At 38.7% G+C, this 20,644-nt stretch overlaps 1 protein-coding gene across 17 annotated transcripts in view; it reads left to right on the forward strand.

Moving 5' to 3' along the window:
* Tcf4 (transcription factor 4) overlaps positions 1-20,644 on the forward strand; it is a 353,045-nt gene that overhangs the window by 205,100 nt on the left and 127,301 nt on the right. For 11 of the 17 annotated variants that reach the window (XM_008835657.3, XM_008835659.3, XM_008835658.3 and 8 more), the window contains one exon: positions 20,421-20,550. In XM_008835657.3, coding sequence (XP_008833879.1) covers positions 20,421-20,550 — 130 coding nt within the window. The remainder of the gene's footprint in view (positions 1-20,420; positions 20,551-20,644) is intronic. The other 6 variants (XM_029564767.1, XM_029564768.1, XM_008835654.3 and 3 more) reach the window with 1 other exon arrangement.

Genomic DNA, 20,644 nt, shown 5'->3' on the forward strand with positions numbered 1-20,644 from the left:
TATATAGGAAACACCATTTTGCTATGTGTTCTTGTATTATAACTATAACTGTACAGAATTTTCTTTCTACTCTCTGATAGTTTTTTCAGTTCAAGATTTTCTAGGAGGAAAATCATTGGAACATATTGATGTGGCTTATATAATATCTTTTCATGTTACATTGCTTGTGCGACTACACTGACAAAGTCCCCCCAGTACACAGTGGAAAGATACTGGAGTGGAGGTTGGCTTTTCTGTTGCTGACCTTAGCGTTTCTTCTCGAGTTTTGTCATTGTCGGTTTTCTACAGGCTTCAAGATGATCATTTCTTTTTTGTTTTGTTTTAATATTTTATTTTATTTTATGTGCATGAGTGTATTGCCTACATGTATGTGAGTGCACCCGTGTCCTGCAGTGCCACGGAGGTCAGAAGAGAGCGTCGGATTCCCCTGGAACTGGAGTTAAGGACAGTTCATAGCCACTGAGTGGGTGCTGGGAAACCAACCCGAATCCTCTGCAAGAGCAGTCAGTGCTCTTGACCTCAGAGCCATCTCTCCAGCCCTATATACACTTTTAAATATCATGTTCAAATTCTGATTTATCCCAAGAATTATTAAACATTTTTAAGATTTTCAATTGTAATGAAACATTCGTCATGGGGATAGTAAAGCTATGTTCTGGTTTTTCTGATTTTATGGCATTTTGTGTGGGGAAATGGCCCTAGTATTTCCTACTAGGGGGAGATTTAGATTTTCATTATAGTTTAATGCCCTTCTGTTTAGAATACAATAGCCGTATGCATTTGAAAAGAGTACATATTCTATTTTTTTCTATTTTAAACAGTCTTACTTATTGTCTGTCAACTTGTCGTGAATTTCTCAGAGAGATTTGCTCTAGTCTTCCACTTCAATTACAGACTTTTCAAGTTGTCATGTGTTCATATTTCTTAAATATACCTCAAAGATATGTCATGCTTGATTAAAAACTTGTATATTTCAATAGATTAAGTTTCTTCATTGTGAGTTATTTTTCCTTTTTATTTACTTTTGCTCTGAATTGGCTTTTCAGCTTAAACATTGCTATATATTTTTTCTTTTTGTAGACTTCACCTACATATTTTCTTCCTTTTCCATGTTTTGTTTGTTATTCTTGGTGGTCTGTTATATACAGTGTTTAGTTTTACATTTCCTAGCCTAATGTGGTAGGTGCTGTGACTTGAAGAAAATCCCCAAATAAACACAACAAAATGAGTAAGTGCTATAAATAGCCATGAAAATGTGTTGATTTTTTTTCCACTGTGTTAACTTTTGTTTCCCAACTTTTGTTTGATTTTCTTTGTCTATTTTTTTCTTACTTGATCATATTTCCTTTCCATCTTATTTGCAGCTTTAAGAAAATTTCCTTTGTTCTAATGATATGGGAACAGTATATCTTATTCTAATCTTTATGAAAAGTGTCCTCTCATGTTTCCTTATATAATTAAATTACGCATTTCTGGTAAGTCTGAAATCCAGTAGTTTCCATGCCTTGCTTGAACATGATGACAAAGAATATTAGTACATTTCTAAAGCTCTTTAAACATTTTATTATTTATTTATTTATTTATTTATTTATTATTTTTGTGTGCTCTGTGCTGTGCTGTGTTGTGTTTTGTGTATGGTGGTCAGAGGACAACTGGGAGAGTCAGTTCTCGCCTTACAACATGTGGGTTCCAGGGACTTAACTCAGGTTGTTAGGCCTAGTGACAAGCACCTGCCCCGCTGAGTCTTCTCTCCCCTCCAGTCCCCTTAACACATTTTAAATTTCCTGTTTCTGTGCTTCCTTTTAGTCTCTGATACTGAGATCAGTATGTTTCATTCTAGATATGAAATTGAATGAATAATCACCTGGATTCTGCAGATGTTTAGTTGTCCCATTCTGCTAATTTTTGTGCTTCACTCTGTTTTGTTAGGTGGGGCAGTTAATTTTTATTCCATATTCATCTGTCCTTATGTAATTTTTTGAAAACATGAGGGTATAGACTTTCAAAATTCTTATTTTTTCTAAATTGCCTTTATTTTGCCAGGCCTTTTTGACTGTCTCCTGGCTACACATATAGTTGAATGTTAAAGGCATAGCCTTCCTTTTTCCATCTCGATCTCTCATTGTATAAATGAGAAAATGAGGAAGTCATTTAACCACTTTATTCTTTGGCTATTAATCTATTGGCTCAACATGCATCAGTTATCCACTGTGTATTAGCAGCTCTCTCTGTCATGGACACAAAAGTCTCTGCTTGCTAGATCGTAGGATTGAGGGTGGCAAAAGCAGGTCACATCAGGAACTGTAGAGTAATGACATGTTTTCAGCACTGTGCACGTTTTCGATATGTGCCGTGGGTGGGGAAACATGGAAGGGTACCTCAGTGTTGGGCCACATTTGAGGAGACCCTCTTAGATGAACTGTTCTTGCATATTAACACCGTGGGTATGGGATTACAGTTGTGGTCCTAAGTCCTAGTATGGTGCCTGACTCTTAGTCAACACTTTAATAAAGTGAATAAAGAAGGTTTGACTGAGTCCCCCTGTATACTGTCTTTGCTGGAGCATCTTGGCTTACTGTGTCCTGTGACAAGTATCTACAGTCTTGATTTCTTTATTTCTTCAAGCACCCATCTGAACATGTGCCGTCATCACTAGTCCACACATGAAGATGCTGAGAATTGCCCAGGAAACCTTGGGTCTTAGGTTCCTCTACTTTCTCCAAATGGCAAGGCTCTTATAAATACCTTTTAGCTCCTTCACTGAAAATATTTTAACCTCTCCTTTCAAACTCTTTCTTGCTTTCATAACATCCTTTCCCTTTGAGTCCTGGTATCAAAATCAAAAGAGTGTGTGGTGTGGCCAGACTGGCACTGTAATAAAATTCTCTGAAGACATAAATAATACCAGAAGAGCTGGTCTCCCACATAGGAATAAGCCTCATGCTTTCTTTTCTTGTGACTTTTAAGTTTGGACTCGTCGGGTATTACTGTTTGAATAAGGACAAGAAATATCACAATTCTCAATTCAATGCAAAAGTTAGAAGCCCCCCCCCCCCCGTTCACATATAGCATAGTACAAAGTGTTTCAGATGCTTTGCTGAAGAAACATCATTTATTTGCATGATAATCTAACATTTGCCCCTTTCCTTCTCTTCTTGTGTTCATCATCGCTCTACTTTATAACGGGCCCTTAATGAACATTCAGACTCCCACACCTTTGAACTGCTCTCCTTTCTCTGAAATCGACAGACCATATCCCTGTTTTTGGAGGCACGTTATCTCCCTATCTTTTTTGTGTGTCTGTATATGTATGGTTATGTGTGCGTGTGCGTGTGTGTGTGTGTGTGTGTGTGTGTACGCATTCATGTCTATGGGTATTTGTGATGGCCGGAGGTTAACTTCTGGTGTCATTCCTTAGGAGCTATCTGCCTTACTCCTTTGAGAAAAGATCTCTCAGTGCTGATTAGGTTATGATGACTGGCCAGCAAGCCCCAGGGATGTCTGTCTCTACCCCCTTGGTGCTGGGACTACAAGCACAGGGCAGCACACCTGGATTTCTATATGGATGCTGGGGATAGAACTTAGGTCCTCATGCTTGCACAGCAAATAGTTTATCGATAGCCCCTGTCCCCGGACCCCTTCCCCACCCAATCTTGTTTTCTTTACTCTCTCATTAGATCTCTAAACTTTGAATATTTCTGCTTGGGGAAATGCTTCTGATGAGATGGTAGCTTTTGCATCAGGAGGACTTGCCAGGCAACCCATGTACCCTCTTTTCAGTTTTATGCACTTGATTGCTTATCCCCACCTACTTTGGGGATTAGGGAATCCAGCAGGTACTCCTGTGGATGGATCTCTTCTTGAGTAATGGGACACCCCACTTTGTAGGCCCATTCTCCTCTAGGGAGGGTATCTAGGTGGAGACGAGCTCAGTGTAGGGGTATGCACAGCTTCCCTTTGATCCATTGCAGGGTGGGTGAGAGACCTTTTATGTTCACTTTTTAATTGCAAGCTAAAAATGCACAGCTCTTTTCTCCTGCAGATTGACAGGCTGATGTTTGAGCAGTAGCCAAATAACCCAGTTTAGTGAGCGGCTGAATTTTGATTTTCATAAACATTTAATGAATACATTTTTATTTATGTGAGCTTAAAAAAAAAATCCAGCTGCCGATGTTTGTGCTCCTTCTCCCCATTTTTTTTAAGGTAATATCAAAATTAGAGTATTTCAATATTTCTGGATTTCCTGGTGAGGACCCGCACAGGTGTGAAGGCAGTGCCGACTTGCAGGGAGACCTTGTGAGGATGCTTGTCCTGTGTACCAGTGGCCTATATGCGCTCTCTTGGGAGGAATCCACAGTGCCACCAGACCCGTTCACTGGTCTCAGCCACTTCCGCCTGTGACTTGGAAAGGAAATGAGCATTGTGGTGCAGAAGACAAAGGGACATTTGGTGACTTTTGTGACATGACCCTCAGACCAGGTGGAATTTGGGCTTCTTACCCTGACCATCTGTTTGACCTTTAGCCTCAGACCTTTAGTCTGAGAACTTTGTATGACAGTTTTTAAAAATTCTGCAGAGAATGAAGCAGAATAGAAGCCTTGGGGCCTCTGAAGCCTTTAACCTCACTGCTGGTATTGAGCAGGTACTCTAAATTCAGAAACCTTCAGTTTGAAAGAAGGTAGAGCTTGTTTTAACTAATGCATTCATCTTTTAACTATGGCCAATTTAAAATACAACAAAAATTGAGAGTACTGTAACTTGCAATAAATACCATACCCCATCATTCAATTTTAACAGATTACAATATTTTCCCCATCTTTATTATAACCATCTTGTCTACTTTATGTTCTTCAAGTATTTTTTGTTTTGTTTTGTTTTTGGTCATTTTGAGACAGGGTCTCCCTGTAGCCCCAGCTGGCCTGGAACTCACTGTGTAGACCAGGCTGGCCTTGAACTCACAGAGATCTGCCTGCCTCTGCCTCCCAAGTGCTGGGATTAAAGTTGTGTACCACCATATCCTGCTTGTTCTTCCAAGTATTTAAAAACAGTATGTAGACATATCATTTGCCTAGAAATTCCAAGCATCTCTAACTATATATGCTATAAATAAATAGAATCTGTAATAAATGATCTCTTTTGTTTAACAATGCTATTGCCAAGGCTAGCAAGACTGTCAGTAATTCTTCATAGCACACTGGAACTTTCCCCAACTGCCTGACAAATGTCTTTTTTTAATAAATTATTTTATGTTGTATGAGTGTTATGCCTGCATGTCTGTAAGTACACCCATATCATACAGTGCCCATGGAGGTCAGAAGAGGATGTTGGATCCCCTGGAACTGGAGTTACGGACGGTTGTTTGCCACCATGAGGGTGTTGGGATTTGAACTTGAGTCTTCTGCAAGAGCAGCCAATGATCTTAACTGCTGAGCCATCTCTCTAGCCCTCTGTCTTTTGGAGATGGACATCCTCGCTCTCATCTATTACCCCAATACTTGGGAGGCGTAGGTAGGAGGATCATGAGTTCAAGATTAACCTAAGCTAAAGAGCAAGGCCTTGTCTTACGATAAACAAAGCAAAATACCAGACACTAAAACAAAGCAATAGAAAACAGTTCCCTCTCCCTTGCTGGTGTATTTGGATTGAATGTTGCTCATGATTATTGTTGTCTTTTGTCATTTTAAAATCCACAACTTTTGGGACTGGAGAGATGGCTGAGTGGTTAAGAGCACTGACTGCTCTTGCAGAGGACCCAGGTTTGATTCCTATCACCCACATGGTAGCTACAAATCATCCTTGACTCCAGTTCCAGGGGCATCTGATTCCCTCTTCTGACCTCTGTGGCACTGTATGGCATGGGTGTACTCACATACATGCAGGCAATACACTCATACACATAAAATAAAAAAATTTTAAAAAGCCACAACTGTCTACCTTCTTCCCATTTAAAACCAGGATAATTTCCCTGTAGGATGTCTCACTATGGATTTGGCTGGTTTTTGCTTTCTTGTTGTTTTCTCCACATTTCTTGTGAACTTAATAATCAAATAAACAAATTTAGAATTTCCTTCCTTTTTACTTCCTCTTCCTTTTCCTCTTCTTCCTTTTTGATTTTTGGCTTTTGTTTTGAAATGAAGTCTCCCTTCATTCTTTGGCTAGCCAAGAACTTTTTGTTTTCTTGCCCTAGCCTCTTGAGTACTGGGAATGCAGTGTAACTGGCTAATATCTCTCTCTCTGTCTCTCTCTTTGTGTGTCCATCCTTCTTTCCTGTGTCTATCATTTTGTTTCACATCCAAAACCAGATAGTATCTAGTGTTTAATTTGAGGATACTTAGATTGTTCAGTGAATTCCTGTGCCACCCCTGGGTCTTCATTGTAGATATCTACATATCTCTCACCTATTGGTTTTAAAATATATTGATCATTTCACTGGAGGATGCAAAAGTCTCACAGACTGATTTAATGGTTTCCTTTGTTGTTAAATCTTACCTGGGTTTGATTACCTCTAAATCATTTCTTTTGCATATGTTTACAGCTTGTTTTGTATTTCACATTTTTGTCTCCTCTTTGAATGTGTAGACACCTTGTAGGCCTTCTCCATCTCACCAGGAGAGGCGAGTAAGATTAAACTCTACCAACTTGTTTATTTGGTCCTGTTTCCTTGCACATCCATAAATGAATTTACATTGAGCTGTGATTGATCCTCAGTGCTTTGAACAGTTCCTAGAACATAATCTTGATTCTTACTAAAGAAATGACTGCTTGTGATGTATTTGCTATCCAAAGAGGTCTCACATCTGTAGTGCAGGTACCACCAACAATAGGAGCCTGAATCTTGATTCACCTAGGAAAGTATTCTTGAGGCCTATGATTTCCTAAACTCCTTTACCCAATATTGACCATTCTAGCAAAGGAATCGTTGCAAGTATTGTGTGTTAGCAAAAGGTGATAGGGTGGTAAAAAGGTGGGTGTATATTTGGTTGGAGGCTTTATGACAATAAACAAACTGATTTTATATATATATATATATATATACATACACACACACACACACACACACACACACACACACGCACACATAATTATGCTGTGTGTGCACACGAGCATGTCCCCTGGCCCCAAGCTAGTCTGTACCAGGCTGCCCCGACAATTTCAGAGCTATAGACTGGAACTTTTTCGATAATCTTGGCTTCAGATGTAGGACAAATATGACCAAGCACAGCTCCCTTTGAGTTCTGTTGGAGGTGAATCTTGTTGGTACCAAGTGAGTGAAAGGATATGATTGAGCCATTTCTTCTTTTGAGTACACAAAACTTCTTTCAAGTACCAGTGAAAATTGTCTATTTAAGTAAATTTCAAATCAAAATACCGAAATGTGAATAAATAGAATTAGTAATTCTGAATACGAAGATGCTCTCCAACAAATCAACAAAGACCACATGGCAAACCTGAAGGGCCAGGCTATGTCTGTGTAGAAGATCTAGGCTTAGGTAAACTGGACATGTCCAGATCTGTGCAGTTACCTTGAACAGGTTACTAGGGGTGTTTAAAGTATACTTCAAGTATGCCTCTAAAAATAATTGAAAGATGGTTATTGTCAATTTCCTTTTAATCCATGCCTTAAGAGCATTACCAGAATTTTGTATAGCACTTCACTCTGAATGTGTCTGATCTTGCCTGAGCTCAGAAACTAAGCAGGGTTGGGCCTGACTACTACTTGGATCGGAAAAGGACTTTTATAGGACATATTACCTTATTTAAAAGAGTTGAATCATAATTTCAGAATTTAAGAAATATTTGAATTAATGCAGTACATATAACATGCACTACATGTACTGTATAGGCCCCTCCCCCTTTAAAGTTTGAAGCAACTTCTCTACATGTTCATATTTCCATCGCTAAACATGTGAATAGTCACATTCCGTACATTAAAAAAAAGTCCTCATATCAGGTGCAGTTTTGCCCTAAAACTGCAAAAAGTTATCAGTGTTCCTGGAGTATCAGAATTAGGGAAAAGAGATTGTGCAATTATAATCAGATATCACTGTTAACAACCTTTAAACCCATGACATAAATCCATTTCTTTCATTCCTAGTGGCCAGGGAACTAAAAAGAGTATTCACATGCCTAAAGCACCTTCTAGAATATTTCATAAATAGCACCTCACATCTGAGAGAACTTGCGGCCTGTCATCTCATAAAGCCTGTTTAGGTAAAAGATGGAGGGGTGTCTGTCAGGAATGTTCCAGAGCGGCATTACCTCTGCATTCTGCTACTGTACTCCCAAGTCCTCCACAGCAGTGTGAACACAAAACTTACCTAATGCTTCTTTAGGAAATATAGCTACACGCTTTAAGTGGTTTACAACAGAAAACAGGGCCCCACAGTAGGAGAGTGCACATACCTTTTAATTCTAGCTTTTAGTGTGTATTCATACATTATAGATACAGAAATAATCCACATATGGAAGGCAAATGTGAAAATTTAGCTTTGATGTTTTAAAATGGGTTCAGTATCGATGTCTGGTAGTACAGACCATGTGAATCATAAGTTCAAGAGTTGCCTGGGGCTACAGAGTTCAAAGCTAGCCTGGGCAAATGATGACACCCTATCTCAAAATGTAAAATAAAATAAAAGGCTGCAGGTAGTAGAGTGTCTAGCATGTACAGTGCCCTAGGTTCAATCTCCAATACTGTTAGTAATATAAATTAAATGAGTCAAGTAGTCTTGTGTGTGTGTGTGTGTGTTTGTGTGTGTGTGTATACACATGAATATTGTATTAGTTCTTCTGTCACTGTGATAAAATCATGACCAAAATGCAAGTAAAAAAAGAAGAGTTTAGCTTTTGGTTCCAGAGTAGCGGAATCCACAGGTGGGGAAGAACAGGCGCTGGCTAGAACAGGAAGCAGAGAAATCATATTTCAATCTACATGCAGGAAATGCGCAGGAAGTAAGGTCAGGCTATGAACCCCAAAGCCCAGCCCTAGTGAGGTACTTCCTCTCTCCAGCAAGGCTGTACCCCTAAAGGTGCCATAATCTTGCCAAACAGTGTCACCAATTGGGGACTAAGTGTTCAAATACAGTAGCCTGTAAGGGCCACTCCTCATTCAAACCACCACATGTAGCCAACCTATTTCTTTGAGGCAATTTTCTTAATTATTATCATGCGTTAACTTTTCAGATACATTTCAGAAACATTTCAGAGTCTGCATCCTTCAACTCTCCCAAGCCATTTTTCTGTCTTTGAAATTTGTCTGGCTTTGCATTCAGTCTGAAGTTAGCTCTAAGTCATCAGATTATTTTTATGTGAGCACTTTTCTGGGAAATGTTTTGTGTGAAAAAATCAAAGTGTTTGTTTCTTTTAAAAATTGATACACAAGATTATTTCTGCCTTTTGAAAGTGTTTGTTCTGTAGGGTCCTTTCGTGGATTTTGTTCACCTGGCTTGTGAACTAGTTCAGCAAGTCAGTGCCACATGTTCAACATCTAAATATATTTAACGAGGTACGATGTGAACACATAATAAAAATGTACCTGTCCTACATCTTTGGGAAGAAAAAGAGAGTATGTATAGATTCCAACACCCCACAGCTAATCTAAGAAACTTTAAAAACCTATAACTTGATAAAGTCACCTGCTTGATGGTTGTTTTTGTTTGTTTGTTTATTTGTTTTTCTATCATCTTTATCACTGCTTGGAGAGTTGTGCACATAAATGCTGGGTAAATGAAATGGCTAAGTCAGAATTTTCTGAGCAAATCATTCATAGAATCAGTGAATTCTCATCAGGGAGGGGCCTTGGGACTTAGAACTTGAGAGTCAAGTTCATTGCCATGAATAGAGCCATGGCACTGGAGCTGGCAGAGGTTGGAGAACCAAGAAGAGGAAGGGAACTGGAAGGCTCAGAGCACGTGATTTAAGGATGAACATGAGGTAATTGTTGAAGATTTCAGATGTGATATTACCAGAGGCTGCATGAATTCAGGAGGCGTAATTACAGTCAGTGGAAATGGCACAATTTGGTTGCTCATTGGTCTTCAAACAGCTTTCATGTAATCTAGGGTGGCTAGTTAACTTCCTTTTGCCTCAGGCCAGCTCATCTGTAAAGTGGGATTAATAAGAGCCTCCCCTCAAGGGACTGTGAAAATTAAATGGGTTACTGTAGCCAACAGAGCCTGAACCACATGAGTACCATGAGTTCTGTGTGCATATTTGCTGCTTTGTATAACTGCTGTTATTTACAGGGTGACATCTCTGTTATTGATAGGTCCTTACCACATCTGCCTATAATTCCAAGGCACTATGATAAGAAAGTGGTACCAGAGCCCAGCATAGAGGGCCTGGCTTTCCCATGGGTGCTAGGGAGTCTCAAGGAGATGTTTGCTTGTAGTCTACAGGGTTATTTGGAAGTGGTTTATCTAATGTAGAGTGGGAAGACAGGACGTTCAGTGAGAGGGCTCAGTTCTTATAAAAGTACAGAAGTGTGACCTAGGGAAGGTGCTTGCAGAAACACAGGCTCACTGTTCATAGACCATCTTGAGGGGAGCTATGATGATCTAGTCTCCCCAAGCCTGCCACAGTAGCTGGCATTTAGAGAGAGGCTCAAGGTATCTTAGTTTGCTGCGCGAAAGGGGAATGAGAGGCCCAGAAGGTGCATTGAGGCTTAAGCCTTGGGAATGTGTTGGGTTGAGTGTTCATGAGTTCTGAAGGTTTTTCTGCTTGAGGAAACAATAGAGGCCACTGCTGGTTTTGATACCTGAACATTCTAGGTAGGACTGAGATGGTAGGGTGAGGACATGGTGACATTAGCATACATGAGATCTCTCGCCATTTTTGACAAAATGTTTTAGAACTTTGCATCAAGTTGCCTTGATGTTCCTGTTACTTTCGTAGGTGTGCTCTAGTCATTTCTATGGCTTTGCTTCTGTCTAGGCCAGTTTGTTATCCATAGTTAAGAAGGTAGACTCTAAGGGCTAAGCATCGTGCTAAGACTTCAGAGCAGCATGCTACAGAGGGTCGTTTCTTAGCTAACTGGTTGAAGTTTTCCTAACCTGTTTTGTGTACTGTGTTCCTGAAAGTAACTGTCCTTTATAAAAACTCCACATAGACCATGCCTCTGCTGTCGTGGGTTCTCCTCCCTCTGACAGTCTGTCCTGCAGGAGGTGTCCTTCTAGGTGGTACCTGTGTTTCCCTGCTGTCTAACTCTCTCCAAAACTAGGTCTTTTTGGTGAATGATGAACAACCTAACAACCTTACCGGTTTACAAAAATGTATTCATTTTTCAGTTAAACCAGTCGTATCTATAAATAAAGGAAAGCAGTAATACATATACTTTGTGAAGCATTATACATTACCAATTCTGACTCTTCCAATATACTTCAATTTAGAGAATAGTTAGGAAACAGCAGAAGTTTTGTAGAAAAGGAGGGAAGATAGATGTGGTGAGACTTTCAAACATTAGGGATCAAATTTAGCTTTTGTGTGAAGCACACCTGATTTGACAAAGGAAGTCTCATGTCAAGATGGAAGAGAGACATGTAGGAGTTGTATGTCCACTAAGACAAAGATGAAGGGTCGGCATCCTAGTAGCTAAATAAATTGATTTTGACCGCAGGCATACTATGTACCAGTGTCCACTGTGCCAGACACCAAGAACACAGACGAGGGAGCTCACTTTCTGGAACCTTGTGTCCAGCAGGGGAAAATTGCAGAACTTAACAGTTGCTTACCGTGTCATGTGTTTATGTTGTAACAGATGAAATTATCAGATAGTGTAGAAGGAAAAGTCTAGAAGGAAGAGGACTAAAATGAGAGCCCTAGGGAGAAGATAATTATGTGGCACTTAATTAGACAAGTTGATTGGCCATACTACAGAAATCAGTTTTAGAGATGATTGACTAGAAGTTGAAGAGAGAAGAACCAAAGACTGTTGAAGGGTCAAAAGAAGATTTGAGATATTCAGGAGAGTGTGGAAAGTGTAACGTGTGTAGCAAACATAATATATACATCAGCCTACTTCATCCAAACATAATATTCATATGTTCTGTATTAATATATAGTATTTTCTAACATAATAATCTTTTATCAGTTAATAAAGACTTTATTATGTGCTAGGAATACTACTAAGCACTTCATATTGTCTAAGTTGATTCTCACAGTGGATAAAATCTTCATGTTATCATGCCCCAGACAAAGAGTCCAACACCCACTAAAATTATATGTCCAGATTCTCCAGAAACTCACTTCTAGTTCTGCCTGACTCCATTCTGTTAGACCGATGCCTCAGCAGTAAGTTTTAGAGAGATAATTCCAAAGTTAAGATTCATTAAGAGGGACTGGAGAGATGGCTCAGTGATTAAGAGCACTGGCTGCTCTTCTAGAGGACCAGGGTTTGGTTCCCAACACCCACATGACTGCCAACAACCATCTGTAACTCCAGTACCAGGGGATCGATGCTCTCTTCTGGCCTCTGCAGGCATCGTATACATGTGGTGCACTTACATACATGCAGGCACATACATACACATAAGTAATAATAAATAAAAAAACTTGAAGATTTCACTGAGAATAATCAATAACTCCAGCTGATAAAGGGGGCTTGAGTGAGTTACTGCAAGCACACAAAAAGGGGAACGGCACATAAAGGACAAGGGCAGTGTCAAAATCAGGTCATGATGGCCCCACTGCTTGTCTGCCATGTGGCGTTGGTCAGGGCATGCAGCCACTCTAAATGCCTCCATCTGTACATTGGAGGCTGTGTTGTAGTATAAAGGATCTGTACTTGTCTTTGGCTGTGGTGGTTATTATTATTAGCAATAACAATAGGAATGACAAAAGTAACAGATTTGTGTATGTGTGGGTGCACACACACACCAAGAGAACATGCTATCTAAGTCCTTGAGTTGATCAATAGCGGTAATTCTGCACGTGCCACAGTGTTTAGGGAGCATCTGGCATGGCAAATCTCTGGACTGGGCACTGTAGGGAATTAAAACCTGAATGACTTAAGTCATTATTTTTCCTTTAACAAGCATGGCTTCATGCCTCATATTTCAAATTCAGATCCTGTATTTCCACACATTCAGGAAAGAGAGGCAAAGAGTTAATTCACACAGAGGAGGAGGCTCTGTGCAGTTCTGGAAGGATGCTTAGGACTTACATAATTTCAGGATGATTTGAAGATTCCGTTAGGCAATTACTACTGTGGCAGATAATCTCAATTTCCTCATCTAATAGTGTGAGCTTGTCACCTTGGCTTCAGGTGGAGATCTTATTACCACACTCAGCCTTAGTGATATCTTGCAGAGTTGGCTGTTAGACTATAATCAAGCACCCTGGTCCCTGCCCCAGAGAGGCCAGTCCCGTAAAAATAGATTTTCAATATCCTTTCTCCAAGGTACTAACATTTACAATAACCTTGAAATAGAACTCTCCCCATACAGTATGATGAAGACTGACGTGTGACAGCTTGATATTCTTTTATTTTACTTAAATAGCAATATGGTCAAGTAAACTCTGCATGTTTATTGGAGCCATGTGTTTACAGGAGAAGTGGCACTAATTTTCTAGTACGTTCACAGGTCACACTCAGTTTTTTGTTTTTTGGGTTTTTTTTTTCTATTTTTACTTTGGCACAAATTTCTAAAGAAAAACATTTTAAAACATAGTGGTTATGTGCTTGTGAATCATTATATAACAAATTATATATTAAGTGAACTTCAGGATCCCAGAAGGAGCTTCAAATGACAAGAAAGTAGTTGTTTTAAATTCTGTATTGTTTACATAAGAATTTTTTTAAATTCGATTTTATTCCAGGTTAGTAGTTGCTTTGATCTTTTCCTTTGGTAAATAGCCACCCTCCTACCAAAAAATGTAATCTCCTTTTAGTATAATAGATGACCTGGGATTCCAGAATGCATCTTCAGCAACCACAGAAAAATCTCCCCACTTTAGTGTACACAGTAAATAATACATTCTCTTTTTAATTTGAGAGGTAGTCAGATGCGTGGATGGATAAATCTAGTCAAGCCTTGAGCAGTTATGGTTTCCATAAAAACATGTATGAGTTTTTACTTGACTATTACTATGCTAGTACTAGTTACCATAGCAACCTTTGCACCCCATTATAACTTAAATATAAGGTGTTATGTTTCCCCACAAGAAAAAACAATATATTTGAATTTTTTAAATGTTTGTTGAAATGTAATCACTGCTAAAATAAGTAATTTTGTTCAAGGTCACTTGAGTTCTTTGGGAATTATGCAAATTCCCAACTTAAACTGTGACACTTAATTAATTAATTAATTAATTAGGTGATATAACAGAAGATGGCAAAAATAATTTTATATTTTTAAAGTATCAACTATGCATTCATTAAATGCCTATAATTGGTCTTTTAAGGGGACAAACACCAAATCTGACCATCCTTGTGGTCCGATTTATCAGTGGCTAATGCAATGAATAAGAGTTTAATTTATCCAGTCCTACAATGCTGCATGAAACTGTCTCATGTAAAACATTTCGTATTTCAGTCTGTCTGGTTGACTAACTGTAACTAATTTTGATCCTGCATCTTGTTGAATTAATAATAGCAGTTTGCTCGAAAAATAAAAAAATTAAATGAATTACTGAAGAAATACTTGTAGTATTTCCAAGGAGTAGCTACTTACACTCAAATTATTGAGATTGTTGGCCAATTTCTTTATTAAATATGGAAGGAAAAACCCTAGTCATTTCTTTTTGCCAGTGTCATGGCCTCATGGCCCAAGGCCATGCATGAGGCTATCATTGTTTCAGTAGCCTCCTGTATTGAACCCCCTTTAGCTTTTTTGTAGTGATGTTTCAGAATCATTAGCACAGTATGTACTTTTGATCTGAAAATGGAATAGAGGATCTGACAGTCAGTCATTCCCAACTTCTGGTGAGACTTTTAAATAATAGTAAGTGGATTGCAACTGGACTATGCCAGGGGACAGAGGAGGAAGGCTGAACTATGCCAGGCACCAGCCCTCCTAGTAATGTTCTTCTACTCATGAGGACCCAAATAAAGCGTGCATTAGTCCTTTTCTCCAGAGGAGGAGAAGATGATTGTATTCCAGCAGGTCTATGCCTCTGAGATCAGATCCCATTGCTCAGAACTTCCCCACTTCTTAATATGTTTGGATTCTATTCCCCCCCTCCCTCCCTCCCTCCCTTCCTCCTTTTGTTCTTTCATAGTAGTAGAAGTTGAACCTATTGCCTTGCACCTGCCAAGCAACTGCTGTACCATTGAGTTAATCACTAGCCCTATTTCATTGTTTTATTTTGAGATAGAGTCTTGCTAAGTAAGTTGCTCAGGCTGAGCTTAAACTCACTTTGTAGTACAGAAAGGCCTTGAACTTATGATCCCTCTACCTCAGCTTCCCAAATATATCTAAGCTTACAGGCCTATACCACCAGGCACAGCTAAATTCTACTTCTGACTTGCTGGGGAACACAATGCACACATACATTTAATGTCTAAAGTTCTTAAAAAACTATTTGTTGTATGATAATCTCAATAATTTGAGGTTTTTTTTTTTTTTTTCTAGACAGTAATAATCTGCTAAATTCCTGATTGTGAGATTTTGCTCTGCCTTTCTATCTCTCTGACTTTTCTGAGTCTTCTTTTGCTGAAACCAAACACAGGACAGATATAAAGTAAACTATAGCAGTGCCTTCCTGGACCTTCAGGAATCGAGACTAAAGACTGCCCAAAGTCTGACCTTCAGTTCTGAGCTTTGACGTTCGAATGTGGACAGGTGGAAAGGCTGTGTTCTTCATTGCCCTTTGGTGCAAGATATATTCTAGATTGCAGAGTTAGTGCCAACAGCAGCAAAATTATCGCCCTCCTGCTACTGTAGTAAGTCAGCAATGGCTCTTCTGTGGTCAAAATGGCAAATTCAGCAGCAGCTATTCGACAGGGATTTGCAAAAACTTCCCCATGGCTGTTAAGAATCTTATTCAGCAGTGTCTTTGAAAACCTAATTCTATGCAGAATTAGCCATGTAGATATGACCTCAGCTGTGATCAAGTGCTTTAAACTCATCTACTTTGTAATTTCTCTTTACATATATTTCGCACTTAACACTGCAAAGTCTATTAGGCACCAATACAGATATCCAGCATTCATAAGTTTTATAGTGGTTCAGAATTTTATTTCCATGTTAAGATAACAAATCCTGCCTTTATAGAGTCAGTTAGCCATACAAAGCCACTATACATCACTTAGGTTTGTGATGAAAGAATAGAATTGCAGCTGTGTGCGTACTAGAATACCCAAACATGAATTAGACTCAGAAGCATTTGGCAATAGTTCAGAAAAGGAGCTTAATCTGGTTTCATCTGAGACTGCTTTTCTCTATTCTACAGCATCCCCCCAAGATGTTGTGTCTGATACCGGATCACAACGTAATGGGAATGACGCAAAAGCAGAGAAAGCCCGAGAACCCAGGGGCACATTTTCCCCCTCAGAGGGTTTTTTTTTTTTACCCCCTTCCCCTCTTCTCTTTTTACTCTCCCAGGGTCCCAACTCTGAAATTCAAGGCCATTCACCTATTAGATGAATTAATTATATGCCCCAAAAGCAGCATGCATAGCACTCTGATCTCACTCATATCTATAATTAAGGGTAAATATAATCTTCCTTTTTAGAAATGAACCACCCACCCATTACATTTAAAGTGCTGACTGAAATGAAATAATAGTTCAGAGCAAAATGATTTTAGTTTAACAAGAAAAAAAAGTTGATAATTTAAGCTTCAAGCAGTTAGTTCTATTTTTGATTACCATTCAGTTATAAATCTAATTTGAGATATAAGCTGCTTTTCTGATTCTCAAATTTAATTCATGGTTTGTATCCTTAGTTTAGTGATTGATCAAGGATGTTAAGGCACTCAGCCCCTAAAATGAATAAGGGAGGATTGAGATGATATTAGGATAGTCTTAAAGCCCAGACCTGATAATAAAACAAACAAAATTGAATTGCAAGAGACTCTCACAGAATGCTGCCTTTGGTCTATGAATGCCTATGCTAGGCTTGCTTCTTTACTGGAGCCTGGGTTGCAGTGGGTGAACCCCCAGTCATTTAAGCTCGGGACCAAAGTCAGTGTGTTTTATTCATTGGTTAGTGTATTTTAAGTCTTGAAATTGTTTGCCTTTGGATGAGAAGGGGAAGGACCTGTCTCATCACCCTGTGGACAGTTAAAATGCTCCAGTATGGGTTTAAGATTTACAGGTTAGCTGTGTGACATACCACATCTTGCTTCCAGTGTTTCCTGACTGACTCGGGCAGCTAACAACTGGGACCCAGCATAACCGCAGAACACAAGGTTGCACAATGCAGAAACCAAAACATTTCTAATCCTATTTAAGGCAAGGGTGAATTTGCCCATTTTAAAAGAACACTTAGCTTTTAAACCTAACTTCCATGAAGCATAAATTTGTTTGCAAAGCTATACTTACATGAAGGTAAAGTCATACAAGAATACCTTTTCCTTTTTACATAGTATTTATTTAATTTGTCTTAATCAAATGCCATTAACTTTGGAACATTCACATGGGTTTTTCAGCCAGTGGAATTAAAAAAAAAAATTTCTCGTCTCATGTGACATAAACACCAAACAATAGTAAATAGTCATTGTGCATTTTACAAGTCCACTCTGCAATAAGAGCACATAGATTTTTACCTTCATTTTCCCTACGGGGGTGATTAGGGCCTCCTTAAGTGTGAGGAAATGTTTATTTTTGTTTCTTTAGAAGAATGATCCCATTGTCCACGTGAAAAAGAAAAAGGAACAAACAGGTCTAAAAGAAAGAAGCAGGAATGTGCTTTGTTTAAAAAAGGCATTGCCAGGAGTCTCCATTTAGAAGTACTCTCTGGTTTCTGGTAGTGTCACTGCACATATAGTTCATGTGGTAACATAGCAAGAATTGGATACATGATTTGCTTATGACTGGCCCATGAAAAGATTTTCTTTCAACTCCACAACAAGCAGGTCAGCCACAGGCCGTTAGCTTGTTTTTCCTGTTACCATTTTCTATTTTTCATAGCTCTATTGTGAGTGCTGCTAAAATTCAGAATAACAAGCTTGTTTGTTTTGAGGTTGGCCTGTTAAATAGATTTACTTTTCTGGGAGTAAAACCTTTGCCACCAGGACCAACAAGAATCAAACCAGTGGTTTATGCTCATTCAGAAGAGAAGAGAGTATTTTGGCATATTTGTTCAATGCTTTCCTGAACATTTTATATGTTTTTGGAAAAAAGAGATATAGAGGCATAATAACGTCTGCAAATACAATGTCTGCATTATTGACACATCAAGCTGTCAGTCTTATTTCATTGGTGATGTAGCTCATTGGTAGAGCACTTGCCTAAAATGCAGGAAGTCCAACACCCACAAATAGTAATAATAATAATTATATCAGCAGTAGTATTGCCAAACTTCTTTCCAATAAAATACACTCATTTGTAGACTTAGCAACTTGTAAAGAGATTCTGACATACTCATCACTTTATCAATGGAAATTTCATAGAAACATTGGATTTAGGCATAAATAAATATTTTGTCAAGAATTTATCAAGAGTGAAATTTCAGGTTGAGATTCTCAATTCTTAATGCCTAAAATGATTTTTTTAAAGGTGTTTGTTACGCTACCCTTAGAGTCCTGATTTGTAGAAAACTTGGTCATTATGAGTGCTGTACTTTAGTTTACCCTAAGTATCTTTATTAAGTTTTAGAAAAACAGTAGTTGAGTGTACAGATTTAAGGTTTTTATGTGGTAAACGATCTGGCTTTTATCAGGTATCTGTGTACATAAAAGCTAAGATGCTAGCCATGAGTTCAGTACTCATTAATGAATTTTCAACGCTAAAATCTCATCTTCGAATTTTTTTTTTAAAGCAATGTTTATTATGTATCCCTTGAAATAGTCATGGGCTGGAAGCAGTGAAGTCAGGCTTGTCAGTAGCTGATTAGCCCTTTATAGATTACTCACCCAGCACTCACAGAAATCTCTCGCAATAGACAGCTCTCTTTATGATATTTGGCTATATTGAGGTGGAAAGTAGAGCATTGCATTTTTGATTTTGCAGCTTATGGGTCATATTTGACCAACTGCTTTCACCAGAAGACATGCCACTTTGTTGAGCTATTTAGGAATCAAAAAGACTGTCTTAATTTAAAACAAGGACCCTTTGTTTTAGTTGGTGACTGCCTTGTGAAATTTTTCAGTTCTCAGCGGGTTAACCAGGGAACAGGGGCAGAGTCATAATTGGCCTATTTAGAGTATTTTGCATGTGAATAGTGTGTTAGTGAAGCATCCCTAAGTCTGTTGTGAGTGACATGGTGATTAGAATTTAGATTAGGGAAAACACATTCTGTACTTTATCAAGGACAGTAATTAGTTCAGTCAGTAAAAGTTGATTACAAGTAACGATAAAGTTAGATTTTTAGTACTTAATTTTAAAATTTCTTTATTAAACAGCAAATTTGTTCTTAATATAAATGGTACAATGTACATTTGTTTTATTGCATATCAGAATAATTAAAAGAACAATGTGTTCAATACAGAGTATAATCAGGAGATTTATGTATAATGGGTAAGTTTCTATGTAGCTTTTAGAAAATGTGATATTATGTAATCTTTCTCATGTCATAATTTTTTGAAAGTTTAGTAATTTGTCACAGCGTGATAACTTAATGATATTTGTAGAAGTTTTCTAGTGTTCAGGTAATTGTTTAATCTGTGGGGATGTGTTTTAGCTTTGGATAGTCCTCAAGAGAGCATGCTGAAGTCCTCTGATTTGTTCCTGTTCACTTAGGATTGCCTACTTTTTCTATAATTTTGAAAGTTAGTGCAGAGATTTGAATCTCCTCTCAAACTCAGCTCGCGGTTTCTCTGTGGGTGCCCTGCAAAGTCCTGGAGGAACAGGATGTGAGATGTAGAGAGGCAGGTTCTCAGCTGGGTGGATCATCCACACTCACCCCCAGTGTGTGTCACCAGGGGAAGTTGTGTGTGTTCAGAAAATGAGATTCGTGTTGGTCCTTGTGAAATGAGGGCATGGATAGTTCCCAGACAGAAACGTAAATGTAGGGAATGGAAACATCCGTCTTGTAGAAATGGCATTTTCTTATGAAACTTAAGTATTAGTCATTTTAAAATGATTTTTTAAGAAAAAAACCCATGCTTAAAGGGAATCATCTGCCTCCTTCTTCAAAGTGAAAGATTAAAAATCCATGGAGTTGGTGATACCGTCTTCAACTGCTTTTGTGTTTTGGCTTTTGTTTTGTTCATTGTTTGAGCTCAGCAGAGGCTGTTTGCTCTGTTGCAGTACTAACAGTCAGGTAGGATGGAAGAATGTGAAAGGTTAAACTTATGTATCTGTTTCTCTTTTTAACCTTCTAGCAGAGTCTCCTTGGAGGGGACATGGATATGGGCAATCCAGGAACCCTTTCGCCCACCAAGCCTGGCTCCCAGTACTACCAGTATTCCAGCAATAACCCCCGAAGGAGGCCTCTCCACAGTAGTGCCATGGGTAAGGTCTTCTGTTTGAATGCTCACAATGGTAACTAAGTTCTTTTCCTTTTTCAAAACTGCCACCCACTCACACTACTCCTATTCTGCCCCCC

This window comes from Nannospalax galili, unplaced genomic scaffold (assembly GCF_000622305.1).
Source record: "Nannospalax galili isolate Female #2095 unplaced genomic scaffold, S.galili_v1.0 scaffold1097, whole genome shotgun sequence".
Taxonomy (NCBI): domain Eukaryota; kingdom Metazoa; phylum Chordata; class Mammalia; order Rodentia; family Spalacidae; genus Nannospalax; species Nannospalax galili.